The sequence below is a fragment of the Lonchura striata genome, chromosome 17 (assembly GCF_050655825.1).
Source record: "Lonchura striata isolate lonStrDom1 chromosome 17, ASM5065582v1, whole genome shotgun sequence".
Classification (NCBI taxonomy): Eukaryota; Metazoa; Chordata; class Aves; order Passeriformes; family Estrildidae; genus Lonchura; species Lonchura striata.
In genome coordinates, this window is record NC_140719.1 from 13,287,501 (window position 1) to 13,312,594 (window position 25,094).

Consider the following 25,094-nt stretch of genomic DNA (forward strand, 5'->3'; position numbering starts at 1 on the left):
TCAGGAAGAGTTCATAATCAAGTTCAATGCATGAACAAACAAACAGTACAGTGGCAGCACTGCCCTTTGGTGTCAGGCCAGGTTTGGTGCTGCGGGCACGGCCCCAGGCTGGGCCATGCCAGCTCAGGAGCCAGGGGTGGCACAGGTGTCAGGCCAGGTTTGGTGCTGCAGACACGGCCCCAGGCTGGGCCATGCCAGCTCAGGAGCCAGGGGTGGCACAGGTGTCAGGCCAGGTTTGGTGCTGCGGGCACGGCCCCAGGCTGGGCCATGCCAGCTCAGGAGCCAGGGGTGGCACAGGTGTCAGGCCAGGTTTGGTGCTGCGGGCACGGCCCCAGGCTGGGCCATGCCAGCTCAGGAGCCAGGGGTGGCACAGGTGTCAGGCCAGGTTTGGTGCTGCGGGCACGGCCCCAGGCTGGGCCATGCCAGCTCAGGAGCCAGGGGTGGCACAGGTGTCAGGCCAGGTTTGGTGCTGCAGACACGGCCCCAGGCTGGGCCATGCCAGCTCAGGAGCCAGGGGTGGCACAGGTGTCAGGCCAGGTTTGGTGCTGCGGGCACGGCCCCAGGCTGGGCCATGCCAGCTCAGGAGCCAGGGGTGGCACAGGTGTCAGGCCAGGTTTGGTGCTGCGGGCACGGCCCCAGGCTGGGCCATGCCAGCTCAGGAGCCAGGGGTGGCACAGGTGTCAGGCCAGGTTTGGTGCTGCGGGCACGGCCCCAGGCTGGGCCATGCCAGCTCAGGAGCCAGGGGTGGCACGGGCACCTCCGCTGCTGTGGGTGCCAGCCCAGAGTCCCCAGAGCAGCGTTTGCAGAGTCAGGAGCTGGGCCATGGTGGTGCAAGCTCCTGTCCATGGTGTACTCTGTGCACGTGAGAAGTCCAACAGCCTGGGCCTTTCCAAACTTTCCAGCTTTGCGTTTTCCAGACAATCAGATGCTTAGTCTTAACATTTCATGTGATACACATACAACATATCAGACTGTACATGCACATATCAGCAAACCCATCTACATTACCGCAGCAAATCAGAAACAGAGAGCAAGGGATTTCCTTTGAAAGCCTTCCTTTGAAAAGTCTTCAGCCTACACGCAGGTAAGTGAGCAAAGTGTCCAAACACACAAAAGATGTGACCAAGTGTGCTGGCATGGGCCCCCTCTGCACATGCACATAGTTAGCAATTAACAGGACAGTACAGCTTCACACTTCAGCACAGCAAGTACAGCATCAGTGCTAAAAGGAAACTATGCCACACCTAGTAAGATGCAGATTTTTAAATAATTTTAAACTTAATTAAAGGAGCGCAAGATTTCAGAATTCCACAGGAGGGAAAAAACCCAAATGAATGGAAGAAACAAATTTGTATTACTGCAGACATCTGCAATGGTGTCTGAACATGAAACTTACATTGCACCCCCCTGCCCCCAGAAGATGCATTGCTCTCTAACTTAATATAAATATATATACACATACTGCCACACAAAACATTGTATCATTTACCATTTTCTTAGGGAAATGAGGAACTCAGTTTGACATAAATCCAAAGTGTGTTTGCTCTAAACACATTCGTCCATAGATGGCAAACCATTCTTGAAAAATCTAACAAAACAGATTAGGCATACAAAGTAATTGTGTGTGTGTGTGTGTGTAAACATGTATTTTTCCTGTTTTCTTAGCATCTTGAAAGCCCTTCTGTGTTCCTGGAGCTCCCTGCCATGAAGGACAGCCCAGACAAGCCTACGGAGTTATTTAAATGAAGCCTGAGCCCCATCTCAGCTCCTGGCCCAGAGGCAGAGGTCTGTGGGGGGCTTGGTGAGATTCCAGCATTCACAGCAGCTGAACTCACCCTGAGCAAACACATCCCTGCTCCTGCCTCTACGGTCCCACCTGAAGGAACTGCCCTGTGTGTCACATGCCCGTGTGACACAGGGACACAGCTTGTCCACAGGCCACTTGGGATGACACAACTCACAACAGCATCAGGATGGCTAATCCAGAGAAACTGGAACACTACAGGTAATGCTTTGCCTGGCAGCCACGGGTCCTCATGTTTTCACAAGTCCTTTCTATTTAAGATTGGGTCAGCTCCATCACCTCACCTTTTAAATGGTCTGGGAATATTTACTAAACTTGCACTATCTGGTCACAGTGAAAAAGAAACTACTTCACATCTTACAGCTTTCATCACTGCATCCATTCTTCACTGTTAACCCAGTGTGAATTTGAAAGGTGTTTTCAACTATACTCACCAACCTAGGTATACACAATAGAAGTATATTTAAATTCTACATGGTCATGCCATGAATTTCAGGAAGCCAGACTACCCTCACTACACCAAGAGGACTGACATAAATACATACAATAGTGGCCCCCAAGATACCTAACTTTATGAAATATAAATATCTCTAAATCAAACATTGCTATTATATTATTCAGTAGGGCAGGCTCTCCCCTGAAGGAATAAGCACAAGTCACCCAAAAATCACAACAGACATGATATCCAAATTATTCTGAACAAGAGAAAACAGTCAAACAAACAGATACAGGCCAAGCCAGCACCCAGGATTCAGCTTTAATCAGCACCCGGAGTATCAATGAAAACTGTTTCAGCACTCGTGTGAAATATTTGGCAAACACATGAACAGAACTGACTGTCAACTCTGCCTGTAAAACTAAAGTAACTTGGGAACTTCAAACACTTTTACTCGCAGTAATTTGTTTTGCACAGCGCATGCAAACAGTTAGATGTAGCTCCATTGTAGTTATAGACAGTAAGAAAGCCCTTTGCAACTCAAAGCATAGGGAACGCTGTTATTCCAGGTACTTAACAGGCTTTCGAGTGAAATGATGCAAAGTAAACACATGTAAAATACTTTTTTCAAGTTCAGGAGAGTGGAATCTATTTGCTGACATCAGAACAAGGGAAGAGCCAGGCTGAAATCCCAACCAAGCTCTTGCCCAGCTACAGCAAAGCACTGAGCTGAAGCCTTGCAGTCACCTATAACTCACCCGAGCTCTGAAAGCTCAGCTGAGAGCAGGAGGACACCTTGCAAACCAGGAACAAACGCAGTGCAGGTTAGTCCCCAAAAGGAAAAAGTCACAGGAATTATGGAGATGCTTCTCGAACTAAACTTGTCCAAATCCCAAAACAAGAATTCAGGTTGTGCTACACGCTGAACTTTTCTGTTGTTGGTAACCTAGTATCTCCTCTTTATCTTCCATTAGAACTGGTTTTGTAGTTTCAGTTCACAAAGATGACAAGAGCCACACAGTTTATGCCTAAAGCAAGTGCTCACAAACTTCCCTGGAAAACAGCCATCCATGAATATAAATACATGCTAAATACAGCACTGGAAACTGTAAGTTGCAAGTGTAAAACAGAAAGAATACAAGCAACAACATTCAAAAATAAAGCTAAAATACACCATGCCATCTGCAATCTCCCCTTCTTGTAGGGGCACAAATGCAATGAAATACACATATGTCACAAACTTAAACTGCTGGTACCAAGAAAAAGTCTATTTTATTCCTAATGCTTACACTCAGGTTTAAAAAGCTTGTTAACCAATGGCACGTTGTAGCAATTTCCTAAGATCCATGAGTGACTTCAGTGAAGCCAGTGTGGGCTCACTCACCAACCTGACATGCACCATGGGAAGCTCTCTGCCCAGAGGATACAGCTCCATACAAAGCAGCTGCTGCCACAAAATCTCAGCTGGCCAAAGTCCTGGAGCTCCAGCAGCCCTTGTTACTCACCAGGGACAGCGTGTCCCAGGGAGGAACGGGCTGGAAAACCTCGTATGAAATAGGCTGTGTGGCTACTTCTGCAGCAGTGTCCCTTACAACTATTTTAAGAGGTGCTTCTGAGGGAACTGATGGAATCACTTCCCACTGGAACAATGTGGGGGTTATTTTGGAAAGGGGTGAGCAAAGCCAGCACTCGTTCTTGGGGACAGAGAGCAAGGCTTTTCTGCAGCATTTCCAGACTCACCAGAAGGGTAACACACAGCACAGACTCCACACTGGGTGAGTGCAGTTCTCATGGCTAACACATCCGGATTTTCCCTCTGGAAGTGGAGATTCCATTTCATATCTGTGCACACTACACAGAGCACTGCATTCATTACTCAAACATATCCCTGCTATTATTGTTATTATTTCATTACATACGTGAATGTTTCCAAGTTCTAAAAGCTATCCCTGCCTCTCCATACAGGATCTTGTTTAACAAAAAGCCAAATACAGCAGAATATTGAAATTAGCTGTGAACTGTATAATCCCATTGTTCAATTTCATGGCATTTAAGACAGTACCTTCCCCTCCACACAAGTCTGGATGTTAATCCATGCTGGAACCTGATTTAATTTTCCAGATGACAGGATGGGAACGTGCTACAATGGCATATTAGTGTAACTATGCTGCTCTTTTACTCACAACTTTTCTTACGTCATAAAGTGAGGAGTTTTGCTTTAAAAGACACATGCTTAATTACTTCTACAAATAGCACAGCTCAAACTGCTCTGTATTTGAATTGTATGGAAATTACAAGACCAGAGAAGTTTTCAGAAAATTATCAGAAAATATTTCCCGGAGTAAACCATGCAAACTCAATAACAAACTTGCTTTTACTGATAAAAGCCAGGCAATTTAATCCATAGTGGCTACAAATAAATAATTTCAATCCCAAATTGAAAAATATAGTGAAAATTCCTTCATTTTTTTTCTCCTAACTAATTATTTACCTCATTCACTCCTTTAAGGTCCTTATAGGTGCAATCCCTCTAAAATGAACAGGAATTCCATTCAGAGTAACTTTTCATTTCAATATCCACTACACATTCTCATCCTTATGCAGCACAACTAAAAAGCAATGCAAACTTCTTTCCAAACCTCTGCAAACTCCTTGGTGTCCTGCACTCAGCACAGCCGAACACTCCTGCTTGCCCCTAACCTGCTGCAGCTCAGCCTGCAGATACCATCTCGGAGAGCAGGAAGCAGGGGAGGAGGGAAGAAGGCGGGGATGGGAGGAGAAAATGTGGGAAAGAAAAAACCTACACACACACAAGACAGACATGAAACCTCAGAACGAATTCTGACATAAAATACATATGGAATAAAAATTTCCATTTTTATTTAATATGCAGCTTTAAGCATTCATTCCTTTCTCTTTGAAGTGCACTTTATTCTAGAAGTGTGCAAGTCAGAAAACAACCAAGATGCAGAAGAAAATTCTGCAAGTCTCACATCCCATCACACAAGTCCACTGCCAGTACCACAGTGTGGGAGACTATGTCACCCCAAGGTGCCACTGAGCACAGCAAGCACCCACAGCAGGTTCCACACTCAAACACACAACCCACGTGAGTTTGTAATCAACCTGTTCACCTAGCAGACCACAGAGCAAAGAACCATCCCAGCCCCAGGATCCAGGCTGTGTCCCTGTGCCAGGCTGGGCCTGGGTTGGTGGACACGGCCCTGCAGTGAGAGAACCAGCCAGGACTGGTGCATCAGCTGCTGTGCACGAGGCCACGGACAGTCATGCCACAAAAAACAGACTCCTAAGCTTGCCTCTCTCTCTCTTCAACAGAACATTTGGAAGTCTGCTCTGCAAGTGCCAAAAACATCATTGGTAACATGAAAACAGTTAATCTGGAAACATAATATAAGGTTTGTAACTCAGACACAAAATGCTGTTCAGACTTCAGTAAAGTGATGCAAAAGCAGCAAAGACTGAGAGCAAAGGCAGTATAAAATATACATCATAGAAAACAGGAAGGAAGGGAGAAAACTAGAACAGATTAAGCAAATCACTATGATTTCCATAATTGTTTTTATATTATTAACACATCAGGAGCCAGAGGGGCAGTGAGGAACAAAACTTTCCTCAGCAGTGTTCAGCCACATCTTGTATGTGTTTTTTAAAATATCCTTCCAAAGAAAAGCAGGTTAAGTTACAGATTACCTTGCAGATTTTTACTTGAGGTAATATACAGCTCTCCAGAATGAAGAGATGGAGAGAGGTAATAGCTCTAACAACTCAAGAACTGGCACAGGCTGTCAGAGTTATGTCCATACATGTGGGGTGCACACCAGGTTTCTGATCCACTCACACCAGGTTTCTGATCCCCTCACACCAGGTTTCTGATCCCCTTACACCAGGTTTCCAGTGCAGACATGAGAACAGCAGCAGCTTTATAAGTCATTCAGAGTAAATGTTAAATATGAGACTTTCACTGTTTCCAGCAGACAAACCAACTTTCCATCTAAAGGGGTCTTGGTTCACCTTACAGTCCTGTTACATAAACAAAAGCAACACTCACTTCTTGGATAAGAAGACAGGAAAAACACTGACTGCCTTTTACAAACAGAAGAGGCTCCATTGGTTTCCTCATCAATTATTCGGTGTCATGTCAAGCTGCTGAACTGCCCAGCTTGCCACGTGCAGAGCGTTTAGTCAGACCCTCTTATAAGGCAACATGTTCCATCTTAACTGCTGTTATTTACTCCCTCAGACTCTTACAGGGAACGGGGCCAGGTTTAATCAAAACTTTACTAATTCTTTTAATGGAAGTTTGGAAACAGTTGTGGTGCAAGCAGTGTTCTCAAAATATGAAATACAATTGGGGAAATATCTCTCTATTAAATCCTTAAGTTCTTTTGTTTCATCATACCACACTATAGGTTTCACAAAACCCAGCTGTATAATGGTACAGATGAATGTCTATTGCTACCATTCTGAACTGCTAAGAGTAGGGAGACATTGGAAAGCATAAGATGTCTTAAGTGATCAGTAATCTCAGAATTATTTGTTTACAAAGAAGAGCAGGAAGCTTTCAGTCCAGATTAATTTTTAAACTGCTGATACTGACAGAACTAAAGCTAGAACTGTAAGAAGAGGATGCACAGGATAGAGTTAAAACTAAAAAAACAGTGATCAGAACCAGAAGACAAAATAAGTACTTATTTCCAGGCCTGTTTGTTACATCTCCCATCTTCATTTGAGATCTTCAGATCTTTTCTCTGCCCTGGTTAATGACGTTGGTGATACCTCGAGCCCACATTAAAGCACGGTTGATGAATCTTTTGAGTTTGCTTTACTGTGCACTTAAGGGGATATTTCTCTTGATAACCATCTGTTCAGAAATGTAGTATTCCTGCAAATCGAAGCCAAACTCCAGGAGTCCTGCAAACTGCAAATTTTGAATGGATTATATATTAAATTCTTTTTTTCCCCCTGTAATTTTAGTCAGCAAATTATACAGCAGCTAAAACTTGCAAAAAATATAATTAGGTAAAATCGTACTCCAATGGTCAAGGAATCCACAAAGCCTGGCTTACAAAATTAAATACTAAGTGTTTTGAAACTTTTTACAGGCTGCCTGTAATAATTATACAAAAGAGTTTAAATGCAGAAGTTGAATGGGAACACCTACTTTAAGCAGGCTTTTTTTGGGGTTTAATAATTTTTTTATTTAATTGTGTTTGATCAAAGTATTTTTTCTCATAACCTTTTTGACACTCTATAAATTTAATAGAGATGTGTTTTAAGTGCTCAGGCCATGAATACTGAATTTGTTTCTCTCCTGCCTCTTTGTATTTCTATTCCGAGACAGCAGAGTTGCCTGGTGACAGTCTCCCCACTTCCACAGCAGCTGGCAAGCCCTCCTTGTCCTGGGGATATGAAAGAATCAGTTAACTAATATTTCAGACTCTGATTTAAATGTGACAGTCTGGAAGTGCCAATACCATGCAGAGCAGGATTTACAAGCTAAGATTTCTCCAGAAGTCTCAGAAGCAATAAAGAAAGAAAACTAAGAAGACTTTTATCACATCTAGCTAACATGCAGCAAAAATTAATCCTGATTAATTAATTAATCCAAATTAGTGCATCATCTAGAGTTTAACAATACCAGACACAAGCAGTAATTGTCTAAATCTGTTAATTTAGATTCTCAGAATGCAAATTCTCAGGCTAAGACCAAAGCAACCAGAGCTTTGACAGCTTTACCATAAACAGTCACCTCTTTAATATTTACAGGACATGTATTTCAGATGGCTTCTGAATGCCTGTCTGCTGGCCCAAGATCACTTCTTCTGCTGAAGGGCCAAGCACATGCACCCAAAACAACTTCTCTAAGCTCACTTTGTACAGCGGCAGAAATAAAAGTTATGTTTGACAAAAACAGAGCTTATAGCCAACTGAATTAATACCCAACTGTATTAATTAGCATACTAACCACCTTCATTTTAAAAATCCTTATTCAATTCATTTTACAAGAAATTTTTATGTCATGATACATTTTATACTTTCCTGTGTCAACCAAATAACTCTTAACTTAGTTGCTGCTCTGAAGAAAACCAGAATTAATATTTTAATTTCATATTGCTTTTTAGCAATAGTGTACTAAAAGGAACTTGTGTAAAACCATAATGTGGCCATGGAAATCAATCAACTGCATTACAAAACCTAAAGGAATTGCTAACGAAAGCAAACAGTATTTTCCAACACACTGCCAGGCTTTTCACTACTAGAAAATACTTTAAGTTTTATAAACACTTTCCAAGGTGGTTTCTTTTGTCATTTTTATGTTTAGCTTTAGTGACAGTCTGACAATTTAAATTTGGTAATAATTCATATTTTCTGTATCTTAGAGAACATTTTACAATTGTTTGACTTTTTTTAAATTTCTTTCCAAACTTCACCAACCACAATAACTTCAGATAGACATATTGTAAGAGAAATACATAAAGCTCTGCAGAAATACATCCATGGCAATATGGATTACCACATATCAGGTTTAATCTGAACTGACTGAAAAAGGATGTGGAACAGAAGAGTTGTAGCCAACCATAAGTTCTTGAAGTGTTGTACTAAGAAAGGAAAAACAACAACCCTTCTCTTGAGCAACTGGATAATTGCCTGACCTACAGAGAGAAACCTTCTTTGTTACACATGCAACAGTGAATACTGATTTCTAAGCCTCAAGCTATGTAACTTTCTAATTCAAACTCTGACCCCACGTTCATACTCTCAATATTGATGGTCTCCAACTGTTCCCAGGCTCCAAGTGCCCGTGTGCTACTGCAGTGGAGCAGCACTACTCCCAGACACTGCTCTGTCACCAACTGCACAAATTCCCTCTGAGAAGGCCCTCCAACACAGCAACTGCACAGTTCAGAGAGAGCAGAGCTGCACCAGCAGCTGGGGCTTGATGGCTTCTCTTCATGCACCTGTGCTTAGTTCAAGATGCTTTAGTGATCCCTATGGCACTGAAACAAAACCAACAACTCATCAAAGATGAAACGCTGAAAACCTCCTTCTCCATTCCATTGGTCCCTGCAGTGGAGATACCACCACAAATGCTTTTGGGCACATGCAGTAGGATACAGCTTATCTGTCATACCATCAATCTGATTCATCCATGTCCTTGCCAACAAAGGACAGCCAAACCTCACGAGCATTTCTGGGGAGCTGATTTCACAGTGGTGCTCTGCTTGTAGCTTTTCTAGTGTAGCCACACTTGGAGCTTCACACTCACTGCACTGCTAACCCCAGAAACCTGGCCTAAGAAACAGAACTGACCAAGGGTTTCTACAGTCACCAACATATTCCTGAGCCTTGAGGTGTGCAAGTTCATATATTAAAAGACCATACATAAGAGAGAGCACTAATTATTTTATTGGGACACTTCAGAACTTGGCCTTGTACTCTTCAGTATTCAGTCTCACCTTTCTGTTTCAGCTTGAGCCATGCAATACGCCATCTCAATTCACCACTCCTATTGGTGCTGCCCATTCTTTCAAAATGGTAAAACAGTAAAAATCTGTAAGAACAGGTAAGCTGGAATCCAATTTAAAAAAAAAAACAAAAATCAGAGATTGGTCACAGTGAGGCTCACCTAAGGATGCAGCATCACTGAGGTCCCATGAAAGCTTTCAACCGAAGTATTAAATGGGAGGAAAGTTTGTAAGAACACAAAAAGCGTCCAACATGCACCCCAGCAAAACATTTCTGTGGAGTCAGAAATGTTGATGACAGAAGCTGAACTTCTTGAATATCATTCAAAACTTAGTGGGGGTGAGGGGAAGGAGGTCCTAACATGGAAAAATACATCTCATGGAGCTAATGACTGTGAGCTGAAAGAAAACCAAAATCACTTCATGTTCAGCTGCTCAGAATGACTTCTCTCTTTTGGAGGAAAGTTCATTAACAGGACAGCATCAGGCAGCACAACAGAGCCATGGATATATCGACACTTGCAGGACTGACCTAGTTCATGGCTGCAACGCTTTCAGTTACCATTAGCAAAGCTCACTATGCTGTGTGCAGTGCGGAAACAAAAGGAAGGTCTCTGTGAAAACAAGTTTAGCACATTTAAAGCAGTGCTGTCAGCTTGAAGAGAAATTTGGTTTAGACAAAGAGGAGTTTGCTGATATTTAGTGCAGCTAGACAGGAAATCTATCATCTTGTTAAAAAAATTTAAAACATTTCTGCTACTGTAGAAAAGGCAAGGGTATCAAAAGGATTTTTAAGCACAAAAAATGTTTTCAAACACTTGATACTTCCAAGATGTATGTGAGCATACATCCAGCTACCAAAATGCTCCTGGGAGAGTGGAGTAGTCCAGCTCTGAGCAGGAACGTTTCATGATCACGTCAGAGCCCGGAAGTCAGGTAAATATAAACCCAGCAATTTCACTAACTTACTATCTCTTTCCCTCGCCCAGCTTTAAGAAACCACAAACTCCCAACTAAACTTTCAGCCCTTTTCAAAGCTCTGCAGATTTGTTTCAATCTGGTCACCCTTAGCAGCAGATTTGTTGAAAACAATCTTTTTCCTTCACTACCTACTCCACAGGTAATCTAAAACTGTAACTTGAATCCACCTGTACAAACTCTCTCCACAGGCTGATGATCCAGGCTGTGCTGAAGTGCAGCTGGCCATCGACTCTGGAAGTGGGATGCTGCAGGAAACAGTTCTCACAAATCAGACAAACGAGAAGGAAGCTCAAGAGCTGGGCAGCTCTTATCACACACCAGCACACCTTGAGCAGTACCTATTCTGTTCTCATTATTTCATTCCATGTCTAATTGGGTTTCTAAGTTCTCTGCTCCCCAGCTGCTTTTTCCAGGTCTGAATTCATACTGCTGTTGTACTCTCACCAGAAGAATTTCAAGCACCAACAAGTCATTTCTAAAAACTCACCTTTTTGCTAAACTCTTGCTAGGGCTACACCCAAATGTGCGTTTTGAGAACAGAAATTAATGCTATTTACCACAGTTTACTCATTGAAAAATAAACATATATCACTAACTCTAGTACCACATCGTCAGTGCTCGATGCCGTAATTGCTCCACAGAGTCTCCACAGCCTTTTCTTAAGTAACAAACTAATGATGAAATTCTCTCCATCTTTTTATACAAGTATGTATGTTTAATTTTTAAACATGAAAGATTAAATTAGAAGTCACCCACACAAACACAACTCCTTTTTAAAAGGCACTGTATTTACATCTGCAAGTACTCACGTTGTTACTACAACCTTTATAACCAAGCTTAGGTTTGCTTCAAACAAAACAGGGTTCTCAGCGATAGAGGCCCAAGAAAAAGCCCTGCATACAGTTAGTCTACAAAGAATTAACTGGATTAATTAGCAAGGGATTTGAGAAGCAGCTTGGAGCTAGAAAACCAAAACACTAAATTGTTTAAATACTTTGGCAATGGATCAAGGTTTCTAGGCAGCCCTATGTTCCATTCTCTCCTTTTTTTTTTGCTCGGTGTTTTAACACATTTAACCTGACGAGGTACTTTTTCATGAGATATGAATGACACTGTCAAAATACCAAAAAAGAAGATGTGAATTAAAAAATGCCACAAGCTGTTAGCAATTCTGCCAACATGTATGAGCCCAGGCAACATTAATTAAAAATCAATAGCTTAGGACATAAATAGCTCTTATCTCTGTTATAGTATATCTCTAACATAACTCTCTATTAAAGAAAAAAAAGAGGGGAAAAAAGCCAGTATCTCTGCTATTATACTGACTGAATTGACCACAACAAAGCTAAAGAAATAAGGCAAAAACCCTGAGCAAAGAAACCCTTATGAGAAAGGGAGGACAGGCATATGAATGATTGGAATGCTTCAGCCTTGCAGTATCATTAACACATAACTGGCTGGAAACAGCCACACTGCAAATACTTGGAGAACAAGCTACCAGGAAGAACATTCCATGTTTTCAGTGCTAATATGACTCTATACAAAATTCTTCTTGCCAAGGAAATAAAAATAACATGCACATCTTTCCGTCAGCTAGAAGTTAGTAATCTGTATCTTCCTGAGTTTATTCATCAGTATTTTTACTCTGCATCTCAACTAAAGATTGTCAATTCTCTGATAATTATAAAATAAAGATGAGAAAAAGCAGAAAATTGCACTGAACCTTTATTTCCTTTAGCAACACCATCTTCAAGCTAAAGTTACATTAGCAGGCATCAAAGCTAAAAGACTTAAGACTAACTAGGAACTTAAACCATGGCTTTCAACAGCTGCTTTCACACTTGCAGAGAGCCAAACCTTTGAAAGACTCAAATCCATTTTCTAACACAATATCACATAAAGTCCACCAAGCTGGATGTGTTTTTCTAACTTTACATTGAGCTACAGTCAGAAATTATGTATTTCATTCCAAACTGTCCAAATTCCATTCCAGCTATTGCCAATTCCAGGTAGCCTTGTTTAAGGTGCACTGAATACAAGGTTTTGTTGATATAGCACAATTCTTCATCTAGAAAGTTAATTATGCAATCTTAATTTTTAGTAGAACTACATTAGAACACAGAACTGCTTTTATTAGAGCTCCTCTAAACAGTATAAATTGAAATTCTACCACGCTCCCCCAGTAATGCTTTTTGTCATGGTAAAAATACAAACTAGCACTTTATTAACACTTCAACCATTGTCTCATGGAAGGTTCAAGAAAACAAAACAATTCCAAGACTTTTTTAAATCATCTGTCTCCATTTTACTTGATCATTATAAACAAAACTGAATAGAAGATGCACAAGTAATTTGTAAAGTCTTTCAAAGGATCTGATTTACATTTTTGTTCTACAAAGACGAAGATCTCCCCATAACATGCTCTATTTGTGTTAAATATTAAATTAAGACACTCATACTACACATATGGCAAAAATGGAATATATTTTTGATATGTTTTGGAATTACTTTCAGCAGTCTAATGCTGTTTATAATACTGGTGCAAATACTGCTACCAGTAAAGAAACAAACATTAAAAAGGTGTCCTTTAAGCTTCCCTTTAAGGCATCTCCCATAATCGTATAATTTGCTCTGGACATCATTAAAATGTAAAGTTAATGAGGATTCAGTTGAAAACAGAAGAAATGTAACCTATTTTCAGGCAAAACTTCTAACACTGCAATCAGAGGGAAAACCTCTTTGATGTCTCTTTGTCTCTTCTCATTAATTTTCTTTTGGTTTAAAAAAAACACAAAGGCTGTTTAAAGTAAAAAATGCATAGAAGTTTAAACATGGTAATTATAGTCGAGATGCAACGAGGTCATTAGGTTTTTAAAACTTTGAGATAAACAAAATTGAGATGTATGACTATTTTAAAAACATGTCAATACTTAATTTTAATTGTCCATGTGATTGATACCCACTGTATTCTAAGGATTTAGTGCAGATACAGAATTGTTTCAAGATGATTTAGTGAAGGACAGAATCCCATGGCCGGGGTAGAGCAAAGCAATCAAGAAATACATCAAAATGATAAGCTGTAATTACTGTATTGCTGGATGCCACATTTAGTATTTCTAAGTGCAACAAAACACGCTTTTGCCATCCGTGCAAGAGAGATGGCAAATTGTGAGATTTCACTACTCTATACCTCCACGGTTAAGGAATAAAATACTGAATAAGTTAAATAATTCTATTTACTCACTAAATCTATTCTTGTTTATGAACACTGCCACGTACACAGAGAGCTGCACACTTCTGTTTTAACATGCTAATTCTTTCCAGCAGAACATACCTTAAAGAGGTCTCTTTAATTACACAATATTGATGCACTGTGATATACTGTAGTGGTAGATCTTTCTAGCAAATATTTTACAAGTAAATTTTCCCAAACACAAACTAAAAACAATTTTTACCACTACTGAGCACAAAAGAAGATGATGGATCATCACAAACAGGCCTTAACAAATACACAGGGCAAATATAATCTGATATTTAGTGTAGAAAGAATTTAATCACAATGAAGCAAAATAATCATATTTATAACACTTTTCTGCATGCCAGGATCGCCTCTAGATAAAATGGAGTAAGATGAGATCAATAAATTATTTTGTGGCAAACATAAAAAAAATATATGAATGTTAATACATTTGTGGACAGAAGTTATAGCTTTAAGAGAGGGTTATTTACCCTAATGAATCTTTTCTACATGTTTGATAAACTCTTCAAATTAAGCTGAGTCAGTGACCAAGAGACAAGTATCAGATAAAACCAGAAACTACTTTAGGTGCAACTGAAGCACATCTCAAGAAGAAAATTTCATCTTTATTTCAAGGAAAGTTTTGGGGCTTGGGGTTTGATTTTGGGGTTGGGGTTTTTGCATTTTACCTTTCCTCTGCCGTGTTTTATTAGCATTTGCTCCACCCTTGCCCATGGAGCAGCTCTGTCCTACAGACCCGTCCTACAGCATGCGCCAGCCTCTGCTCCACTGGAGCTGCTCCTCCCCTCCTGGGACCCTTTCCCTGCTCGTCTGCACTCTCCCAGTGCCAGACTCACACAAGCACCAAGCACAGCACTGAAATATCACCGAGTCAAACACACAGCTTACCAACAGCAAACACCTGACTCTGCCTCCGCCCCACCGTGGTGCTCAACCAGCCATTCTGTCTTCACACCTTCACACTTGGCTTGAGTCTGCATTAAGTATGTTTGATAGGTGTTTCTCCACAGAGTGATAACCTGGTTTTAGAACCTCTGGAAAGATCTCAAGGATCTCCAAAGTATTTTACACACAGAAATAAAGTAATTTTCTGAAGGTGTGCAACAATGTAAGAATTCATTCATGAAGACGTCATGTTACCCACTATTTATATTCTGAACTACATAGTTACAAAGTAAATGATTCTTCAAAGGAACCAAATATGGGATTGAGTTAACACCTGTAGAATGCAATGGGAGTTGTGAGTCTAATTCCCTTCACCACCACTTAAAATCCCAGCACAAATTCTAATGGTAGATATTCCAGTCAGAAAAGCGTTCAGAAAAAACATTCTAGACTATAACCCATTCCAGACAACAGATTACCAGTATCAGTTGTCTCTTCCTATCCTTCTACCCAAGGTTGTCATTCTCAATATGGAAGCCAAACTTCCTTGATTTCTATTTAACACTTCCATGAAATAAGTAATATTAAAGAGTATATAAAAAGTTGTTTCCATCTTAAAAAATGACATAAAAATCATCTTCCCAGAAGCCAAAAATCTGTCAGCATCCGGAATTTTGACAAATTGTTTACCAAAACTTGCTAGTCCAAGAAGGACCAAAAAGCAAATTGCCTCTGGTAGCACAGAAAGTGGAGTTTAGGATTTGTTTAGATTTGATCTTGGGTTTTGACAACTGCTGAAGTAAAACAATAGTCTTGCATTAATTTTACACTTATTTTATAATAATCTAACCTCAAAATATCTCTTTTAATCTCCATTTCAATTCATAAAAAAATCTAACACCCAAACCGCAAACAGAAAACATCAATGCAAAACAAAACCAACAAAAAACCACAGGAAAACCTAACAATGTCACTTTTTGTTCATGACAAAAAATACCACACCAATGGCAGGCAGCCCATGCCTTGGGCACTCTAACAGGCCTCTTTTTGAATTCCAGTTTACATTCTCTTCTTGCAAGGAACTCCCCATAACAAAAAGAACCAGCAAAACAAATAGATCTAGTTCATCTTTGACTTCCCCACGCTTGCTTTGCCTGAGTGCTGCCCTTGAAGCAGTGCTCTGCTACAGCTACCAACCTACACAACAGCAGACTAAAGACAGACAAATTCCAAATTCCAGTATTTCTATTGAAAACATTCATAGGAAGCATCATCCCACTATGGATGGACCAGTCAGAGACACTTAGGGGACCGTGCTAACTTCAGGGAAAGGAACCACCCAAAGTTCCTGTTCTTAAATCCACAGGGAGTCTCCTTTAAAGTCATTACTACTTTGTTTCTTTTTCACCTGAATGACACTCGAATTGAAAGTCCTTTACAGCAATGTCTGTATCCAGGTTAACTACAGATGCACTAAGCTTTGAGCAGAAGTTAACACTCATTAACAAGATTACCTGTTGTGATTGAGAACAACCAAAAAACAAACCCCCTTGGGAATGCTTATGACTGAGAATGAACTAAAGTTTAAACTACTCCCTTAAATAAAGTTTCACACACACACACCCTTTTAACATCAACGTCTGGACTCTGCTCAAAGTACAATCTCTGTGCAGTTACTGGCATGGCAGCCCTATTCTTAAAACAGCACAGTAAGAGAGAGTTAATTGCAACAAGTGCTTCACCAAATTCTTAAATGCTTCAAATGCTGAAATCTTTAATGTTTCAGTAATATTTGGTATCTAAATCGAGTCCCTCAAGAATGTTTTAAAAGGAACAACCACTCCAATTAATCTATAAATTCAAGAAAAAGTATTGCTAGTGAAAGAAAATAATTTGTTAGAATCACTAGAAAAACCCTCCCTAAGAAAGTTTCAGTTTAGCAGTTAATTCCAACCTGCAGTTAAAAAGGCACTAGCTGTCAGTCAGTTTTCTCACCCAACTCTATCATGAAAAGAAAAACTGACAGATCACAGGAGCTTGCCTTTGTAAACCAATTCGGGAACTTTCATGCTTCTTATTTGTTAGGTTAAAGGTTAAATTGCTGACCTCTGCCCTCCTGCTTAGCAGCCTTTCCCTTTTTCTGTAAAGCTTTATTTTGGGGCTGTATTTACATGGATTAGTCTCTTTTCACGCTAAGAAGGAATCTGTTCACAGCCAAAGCCTTAGTTCTGGTTGTACAAAAAGCAGTCACAATTATTCAGCAGCAGACAATGACCATATTGTGGATTTACAAAAAAACCACCTCAGCCATGGCAAGTTCTGTCCTTGCTGCACAAAACAATAGAAGAAAAATCTTATCAAGCATTCAACAGAAAGCAAACAAAGCAGGCCCACTGTGAACTTGATGAAGATGTCAAGCTCCCTTAAAAAAATATAAATCAACAAAAGAGTTTAAAGTCTTGTGAGTGAGACTTTCTGTGCTGAATTTTTCTGTCTAGTTAAACAGTGCCAGCATAGCAATATACTGCAGATTAGTAAACACCTGTGAAATAGGAAAGATTGTAGACAGAAGTAGTTAAAGCATGAAGCAAAAAAGGCCAAAGAGCTCTCTTCCCACAAAGTAGCTCAGAGAAACACTCAGATAGATTTGATATTACTGGTTTGGGGATTTATTAAATCTAGTACTATCAGATAAGAATATGCCTAAAAATGTGTTAGATAAAATATATGATGACTTGCAAAATGACAGATTCTAGTATTTTTTTCCTAAGGTGAGTTTCTTTCAAATTGAGTTCTATATATCATTTATACTGTAAAAAACAAACTGTAAACTGTCTTCACAGAAAACAGCTCAAACTGTGCTATTGACTTACCCTGACACTGCAGTCCCAGCAAGCTCTTTGTTAAAATCTTCCACCTTGTTTGTACTTAGAAGCAAAGCAATCAAATGGAAACAGAAAAACAAAGCAGCAGCTTAGGAGAATTAGAATTCCCAAATACCACCTACCTACTTAGCTTTGGTTACTTTTCCAATCCTGCTTTAGGAAGTTCGATGTAGCAACACAACACTGCAAAGATGGGACAGGAAAACTTCTGATATGAGAATTCCAGCCTCTTCAAAAGAAAGCCGTTATTTAATGGAAAAAGACCTGCATTCTGCACTTCCTTTGATATTTCTAAACCTTCAACATTTTATCTATTTCTCAATACAGAATGGGCATATTGGAGCCAATAAAATGCTTTAATCTGAAAAAAATAAAGGCTGCTCTGAGAGGTGCACAGGTAAGGTTTACAACCTTTGAATGACCAACTCTTAACTTAATCCTAGTCCAGTAACATTGCTTATGTTCAAGAAAATCCTTCATCAGTATAGGAGGCACTGTTCTGCTATGTAACATTATAATCTATGACAAAAGATAATGGTAGGGAGCAGCAGTGTGTCTGACAAGAGACAGAAAGCTGCAAGTTCTCTCTACCTGTGAAAGTCCAACCACAGAAACCACTGTGACAACTGTAGAATAATTTTAAGGCCCAAGTACATCGTGACTTCTCCCAGTAGAGTTAAGGACTTCGATTAGTTTAAGTTATACATTTGTGATCTACTGGGAAGGGGGAAGGGAGGGAAAGAGCTATTACAACCCAAGGCTAGAACATGAAAAGTAAAGAAGGAAGTACTTAAACTACTCACAAGCTTCTAGTAGGAACAAGATTAGTAGTACATGCTACTCTAGGAGCCAATTCAAATGCAAATTCCATCCTTTCACTCAAACAATGATAAACTACCTCAGAGTTAATAGTTTCCTTCTAAGATTCATCTCCCTTTTCAACTTAGCGGTATGTTTTCCAGAAAAGAAAAAAGCACATGGAGAGTCTTACAGCAAGATCTTTTAAATTCTATCATAAAAGAAGTAGCATAAACTACATTTCCTTTCCTAATCCAGTGAACATTTGTTAAACTCTAACATACTTACACTTTGTCCATGCGGTCGCATTTAGGCTTCTAACTTACCATGGTTTTTTTAAAAAACACTCAGAAAGAAATCCTTTAGCTGTACTAAACCATTTCAGCTTTTTCCTTGAACACACAGCAAGAATTTATGCTACACTCACAAAAAGATGAAAAATGAGGTCCTTGGAGAGAAAGGCCTTTTGGCACACTACATGGTAAAGCTACAGATTTGACATACTTTTATAATGTCTGCTTTGGCAAGAACACAAAAAACCCCACACAAAAGCATGGTACGTCCTCCCAGACAGGGGTGTAGGGGGTGTTTTACTCTTGTGAGCATTTACTTTCAAATGCTCTTACTTCAGAGACTATTTTGATCAGTTACTTTAGACTAACAAATTCTCTTTTGCTATATGAACAGTTTGACAGTCAGACTACAATTCTCCTCACAGGCCTTTCTAACAAGAGAGAATCTTTGGCTGAAGTCCAGCAACAGCCTTAAATTTGTCACATCCTATTTTTGATGAATGATCTGCAGCAGTTTTAAGATCATAAAGTGCTTTGAAAGTTGAAAGAAAAATTTCACAAGTAGTAAGCTTTCACTTTCTTTATAAAGGTATTTAAACTAAATTTGCTAGGAGATCCTTTTTACTTCTGCGTCTCAAAAAACTTGCACAAAACAATCTTCTTGCTGAGATTAAACACATAGGAAACAGTTGCAATGCACTTCTCTACAATGTGTCAATAGCATATATAGGAGTGCTTAAGTAAGCTTAAGCAGTTATCTCCTGTAAAATAAACAATAAAAGTCCTTTGTAATTTACTGCCTCACCTTCTGTGAAGTTTCAGTATCATGAAATGCCACGACAAATAAAAAAATCACAAACTTATAAAATGCTTTTTTCCTTCCTTTACACAAAGATTAAAAATAGGAAAAAAAATCCAGTAAAACAACAGTATTTCATAAAAAGCTTTTAATTATCCACATCATGTAACAATTCCAATGCATGAGAAAAGATCATGCACGAGACACAAAATGTATTAGTTCTACTTTGAGCCAATTTTTCCCTAAAATATTTAATTTTTACAATAAAACCATGGCTATTTTCCCCTCTTTTTCTGAAAGTAAATGTGTGGGAGCTGGTGAGAAGCATTAGAATTGCAAAGTTCCTATGCTTGACATACTTATACCTGACACAGACAACACAGATTTCTCACTAGGTAAATTCCATGTACTGTCACTGTAAAAACACAAGCTCTGTTCTAATTTGCAGCTTCTCACTTTTGGTGAGGAGGCTCCAGGCTCTGGAGCAATGCATCCCTACAAAGAGGAAATCAGGGGAGAGGAGGCCTCTAAGGATGAACAAGGAGCACCTGGACGAACTATACACAAACAGACAACTTCCAGAGGGTGGAAGCAGGGAAACATGGCCTGGAAGGAATGTAGAGGAACTGCCTGAACAGCCAGGCATCAGGTTAGGACAGCTAAAGCCCTGCCAAAAGTAGATCTGGTCACCAAGGACAACAGGAAAAGCTTTTATAGGTATATTGGTAATAAAAGAAAGAACAGGACAAATACATGTCCTCTCAGGAAGGGGAATTACCAGCTTCCATTGAAATACCAATAATTAGGCAAAAAATGGCTTGATGCTGTCTTCTCCTAAGGAAATGTATCTTTCATAAAAAACACTCATCTTCATGTAGCCAGAGTTGAAGCTCTCCTGCTTCATAGTTCTCAAAAAAAAGACATCACATTTACTTAAGTAAGAAAAATCTGTAAGTTTCAAAGCAAGACCTGTGAATTCAACAAAGAAAAGCACAAAAAACACCTTTAAATACAACTGAATGCTGGAATTGTATAATCTACCAAAGATTTCATGTGCCAAAAGTATACAATGCAGAGCACGGATGATAATTATTTCTAAACAATCATGAGGGGAAAGGACAGTGAAAGCACAGGAAGCTGATCCAGTGATCATTTCCATTCTCAGTTCACACATTGCATTGTGGTTGAGCAAAGTTCTACCTGGACTGGAATAAAACAATGTTTTCTTTTCCAACTTCTGTGGTTTCAACGACATTTTTCTCTTTGCACCTTATTAAGCATACAAAATATTCCCCAGCTGATCCTGAAGCTTACACTTCTACAAATCAAATCTTAGGATCACAGGATAATTGAGGCAGGAAGGAACCCTGGGTGGTCTCTAGTCCAACCTCCCGCTCCAGCACAGGCCAGGTGTGAGGTCAGACCAGGCTCCTCATGGTTTTGAAGCAGTTCGGTCTTGAAAACCTCCATGGATGGAGATGCACAACATCTTTGGAGTGACCTGGTCTAATACTTGAGTCCTCATGGTGGACAGGTTCCCCACAGTCACTCAGAATGTCTCTTGATCCAGCTGTCACTGCTCCTTGTCCTGCTGCCACGCATCACTTGGCGAGCCCAGATCCCCATCCCGATGAGCCCCCAGGTGAGGAAGGCTGCTGCTCCAGCTCCCTGCAGCCTCCTCCAGGCTGCACCAGCCCAGCACTCTTGGCTCCTCACACTGCAGTGCTTCAGCTCACTCACCACCTTTGCAGCCCTCCATTGAACTTGGTCTGGTTTATTGGTGTCTTTCGTGGAATCCAGAACAGATTTTTCCCTTCTGCAGTTGACTGTGAACTTTGAAATACATTAAAGCTTAAAATTTCAGTTGATACTTCACAGTCACATGGAAGCTTCCTTTGCTACTTTATCACTTTTCCTCTTCCAGTTTGCTCTCCCATCCCACCATGGCTGGGGGAGAGAGTGGCTGCATGGGGCCAAGCTGCCAGCTGGGGTTAATCCATGACAGCTACACAAATTTTTGAATAACAAAATGGAGCCAAGTTTTACCATCCCACAAGCCAGACAAACCCCCACACTAGGACAGTTACAGCTTTGGAGCAATTCTTTCTCCTCAAGACCAAGTCAGAAGATTGATACCAGAATTGAGAACATTTTAAGTATCAACAGCACTATTATACTAGACACAAACTTCAAAAACAGCTGCCTTCATTAATTTTGGGACCAATTAAATGGGGACAAATAGCTTCAAACCTGCCTGATAACTTGCTTCTCACACAACTTTTATGCATTTTAGTTTTCTCAACAGTAGCTGCTCCTTGCCATGCAAAATACATTCCCCAGCTGCAAAAAAACAAAAGTTGATCTATATTCTTAGGGTTTTGGCATAGAAGAGACAACCAGAAAGTGGACACAGACTACACGGAAGTTTCTAGGTGTGTATTTCTGGAATGCTGATTTGCCTGTGATACAGTACAACTGTTAAATACCGCTGACACTACAGACAACAAGACAATTTTCATTCAGAACAGAAGGACAAAATATTTGGGTATACACAAATCTGAGGCTTCTGAGAATAAAGTATACCTCTTAAGCATAAAACAATTGGTTGAAAAAAATCTTTTAAAAGATTCTTCAGAAAGAGTAACTTCAAAATATATGGCTAGTAAAAACAATGATTAAAACTCTTTTTTTACTCCCTAAGAAGAATTTCTGAAGATTTTGCACCTACAAGTGCATACAACAAACCTAAAAACACAACTAAGTGAAACTCCCACAGAATCAGTTGGTTTATAGAACAAAATGTATACTAAATTCTCCAATTAAAAACCTGTAAAGTAGTTTCCGTGCTTTTTAACCCACCTTCCCACAGCAGGGAATTAATCCCTCCAGGGGGATGCAAACAAACTTCAAAGAGAAGATTATACCCAGACACTAGTACTGTACAATGTAATGTTTATGGTCAAATTTGTTCAGATTTTCTGGCACTAGAATCCAGGTCAGATGTGCAGAAACAAAGACCAGTTATTAAAAGGGCTCCTGCAGTTACATCAAATAGTTGTGATGGCACAGAGCAGTAGGACAAGCCAAAACTGTATTCCAGCTACAACTCCTATGGAGGCTTTGGCAGGCAAGGAAGGAGCTGCAGCTATTTGACTTTTGCAGACTGTAACAAATAGAGATATAAAAGGAGGCAAGTGGCTTTCCAGTCAGTAAAATAGAAAAATACTTTCTATTTATTCATTACACCGTATCTACCACACACACACGTGATTGTTTAATAAAAGACAAAATAAATAGTACTTCAGTACATGCTGACTAATCGTAATTATTTAATTTTGACAAACTTCCTTTTTGTACCATTCTAGAGACTGCACCCTCATAACAGTACCGTTCCAAAACAGTCAAACAAGGTCTGTCCACAATCAGATACAGAAATACAAATTTCTTAGTCCTAACTGTAAAAGATTCCACAGAACCAGTAATTAAGATATTTTTAAAAGTTAGAACAGTATGATGTTAAATATACTTAATTATATCACAGTATATGATTCTTAAGATTAGTTTTAGCCAATAAATAGGTAGAAACAGTGCAAAACAGTACCTTTCCCGATGCAACTGATTCCTGAGTGGGTCACCTCTGCATACACCTCAAAGGTAGTTTCTGGATTTTGTCTGAAACAAAAGGAAGGTATTTAGCACACTGAGAATTTGGTTTAAGTGCACTTGCACTGAGGCAGTCAGAAAGGGTTCTCAGCATGCACACAGTACAATAACAACCAGAGAATCCTAATTTCTTCATTTACAGCCTTGAATGATTTCTCATCAGACCTTGGTAAGGTGCTGAATACAGGGATTTTTCCAGGGAAAAAAAAAAAGTATTGGGAACTTTTCACCAAACTGAAAAGTCACATTGTCCAACACTGAACAAACACACCCAGATTCATATTTTCATTACTGTGGCCCTTGAGTTCAACTTCATGACATCTATTTGTCCAGGAAAAGCGGAAAAAATAAAAAAGGAGATGCAGTCAAGAGGAGGCAAAATCACTTTCTGCACACACTACTGAAAAACTTACGAGGCTGTATTTAGGATGAAGACAGTGCCCCTTTTTAATACCTGTCAAAATATTTCTACCTCTTTGCCAAAAAAAGGCCATGCTGGAGAATATTACAAATGCACGAGGTTTGGTCTCATGAGACTCCAGAGTCTTAAATCCAGAAAATTGCCAGATGCATGGAAATAAGTGTGACAGTCAAAAACCATACCAAATTGAGCTAGAAGATGCAAATTATGCTTGAGGAAAGAAATTTACTTTGCTCAAGAGTTATAAATATACCAGTAGTAAAAGTAAAAAGTTAATATTACTTCAAAACAAACAAACAATTTAGTGTATAGTTTCAGCTCTTACTCATTTAACTCCTAAGTGATGCTCTGGAATTACATCTCATAATGAGCATGCAAAGGCAGCAGGTGATTATATAAGAAAGAATATTCTGACTTAATTCCTGACTAACAATTTTAGCTACCAGACTTTTTTTATGAGATTAAAGAGACTGTAGTCCTGAAATACAGATTTTGCAGGTCTGAAAGTATGACACTTTATTCTTAGACTTGCTGGTTAAAATCAAGAATCAAAATTGCTTAATTACTGTTCCAAATTTACAGCTGCTCGTATAGTGATAATATTGTCTCCTATGTGCTAATGCAAACTAACTTTAGAACACTGCTGTGCTATAATTTACTTGTGAATTTTGTAACTTCCTTACAGCTAAGGACAAAAATAATGACAAAACCCATAAATATATATGCTAGAATTCCTAACTGAATGATAATTTAAAAAATTAAACTCATCTTACCCAACATTTCAAACCAAACATATAAGCATGTCAAGGAGTTCAGCTTAACTCTTCAGAGAATTTCTATTATTTTTAATCCTCCTTTAACACCAAAAGGATTAAGGAAAACATTTCTAACCATGCCACAGGCCCACTTAGCCTAACTCAAGTGGCTCTAAGCCAAACCCCACACCTATTTAAACTGACAGAAAAGTTACCACTGCTTTCAGTAGCACAGGATCAGACTCCTCAGTTTTACAGAGCACCTCTCAGGAGCAACAATGGTTCACAACTCAATTAATGGTAATTTAATTTGCCACCAGTTCCCAACTGATTTGTCTTAAGTAGCTGTTTTTTTCAGAAAACTACACTCATAAGTTATGAGAAATCCAAAGTCAGCTGTTATTGTGCAATGTAAGAGCAATCTTGCATAATTATCGCTGTGCTCCTGAAGTTGCAGCAATAACCTGCAAATACCAGGGTTTAGCTCCATCCGACAGCCTCACTACGGGGTGAGGATGGAAAGATTCCCACAGAGCCCCAGAAATGTATTTTTCCTTTTATACACATTGCTGGGCAGCCTTATCATACCCTTCTTGTCTGTGTCTTTATTTTTAGCACTCTGTTTCCT

General features: G+C 39.6%; 1 protein-coding gene across 7 annotated transcripts in view; it reads right to left on the reverse strand.

Moving 5' to 3' along the window:
* The window catches only part of DENND1A (DENN domain containing 1A), a 152,947-nt gene that overhangs the window by 123,793 nt on the left and 4,060 nt on the right, over positions 1 to 25,094 (reverse strand). For all 7 annotated transcript variants that reach the window (XM_085556349.1, XM_021543691.3, XM_021543690.3 and 4 more), the window contains exon 2: positions 23,229 to 23,299. Coding sequence is in view for 6 of the 7 variants with exons in the window: in XM_021543691.3 (XP_021399366.3) it covers positions 23,229 to 23,299 (71 nt within the window). In the remaining variant the exon portion in view is untranslated. The remainder of the gene's footprint in view (positions 1 to 23,228; positions 23,300 to 25,094) is intronic.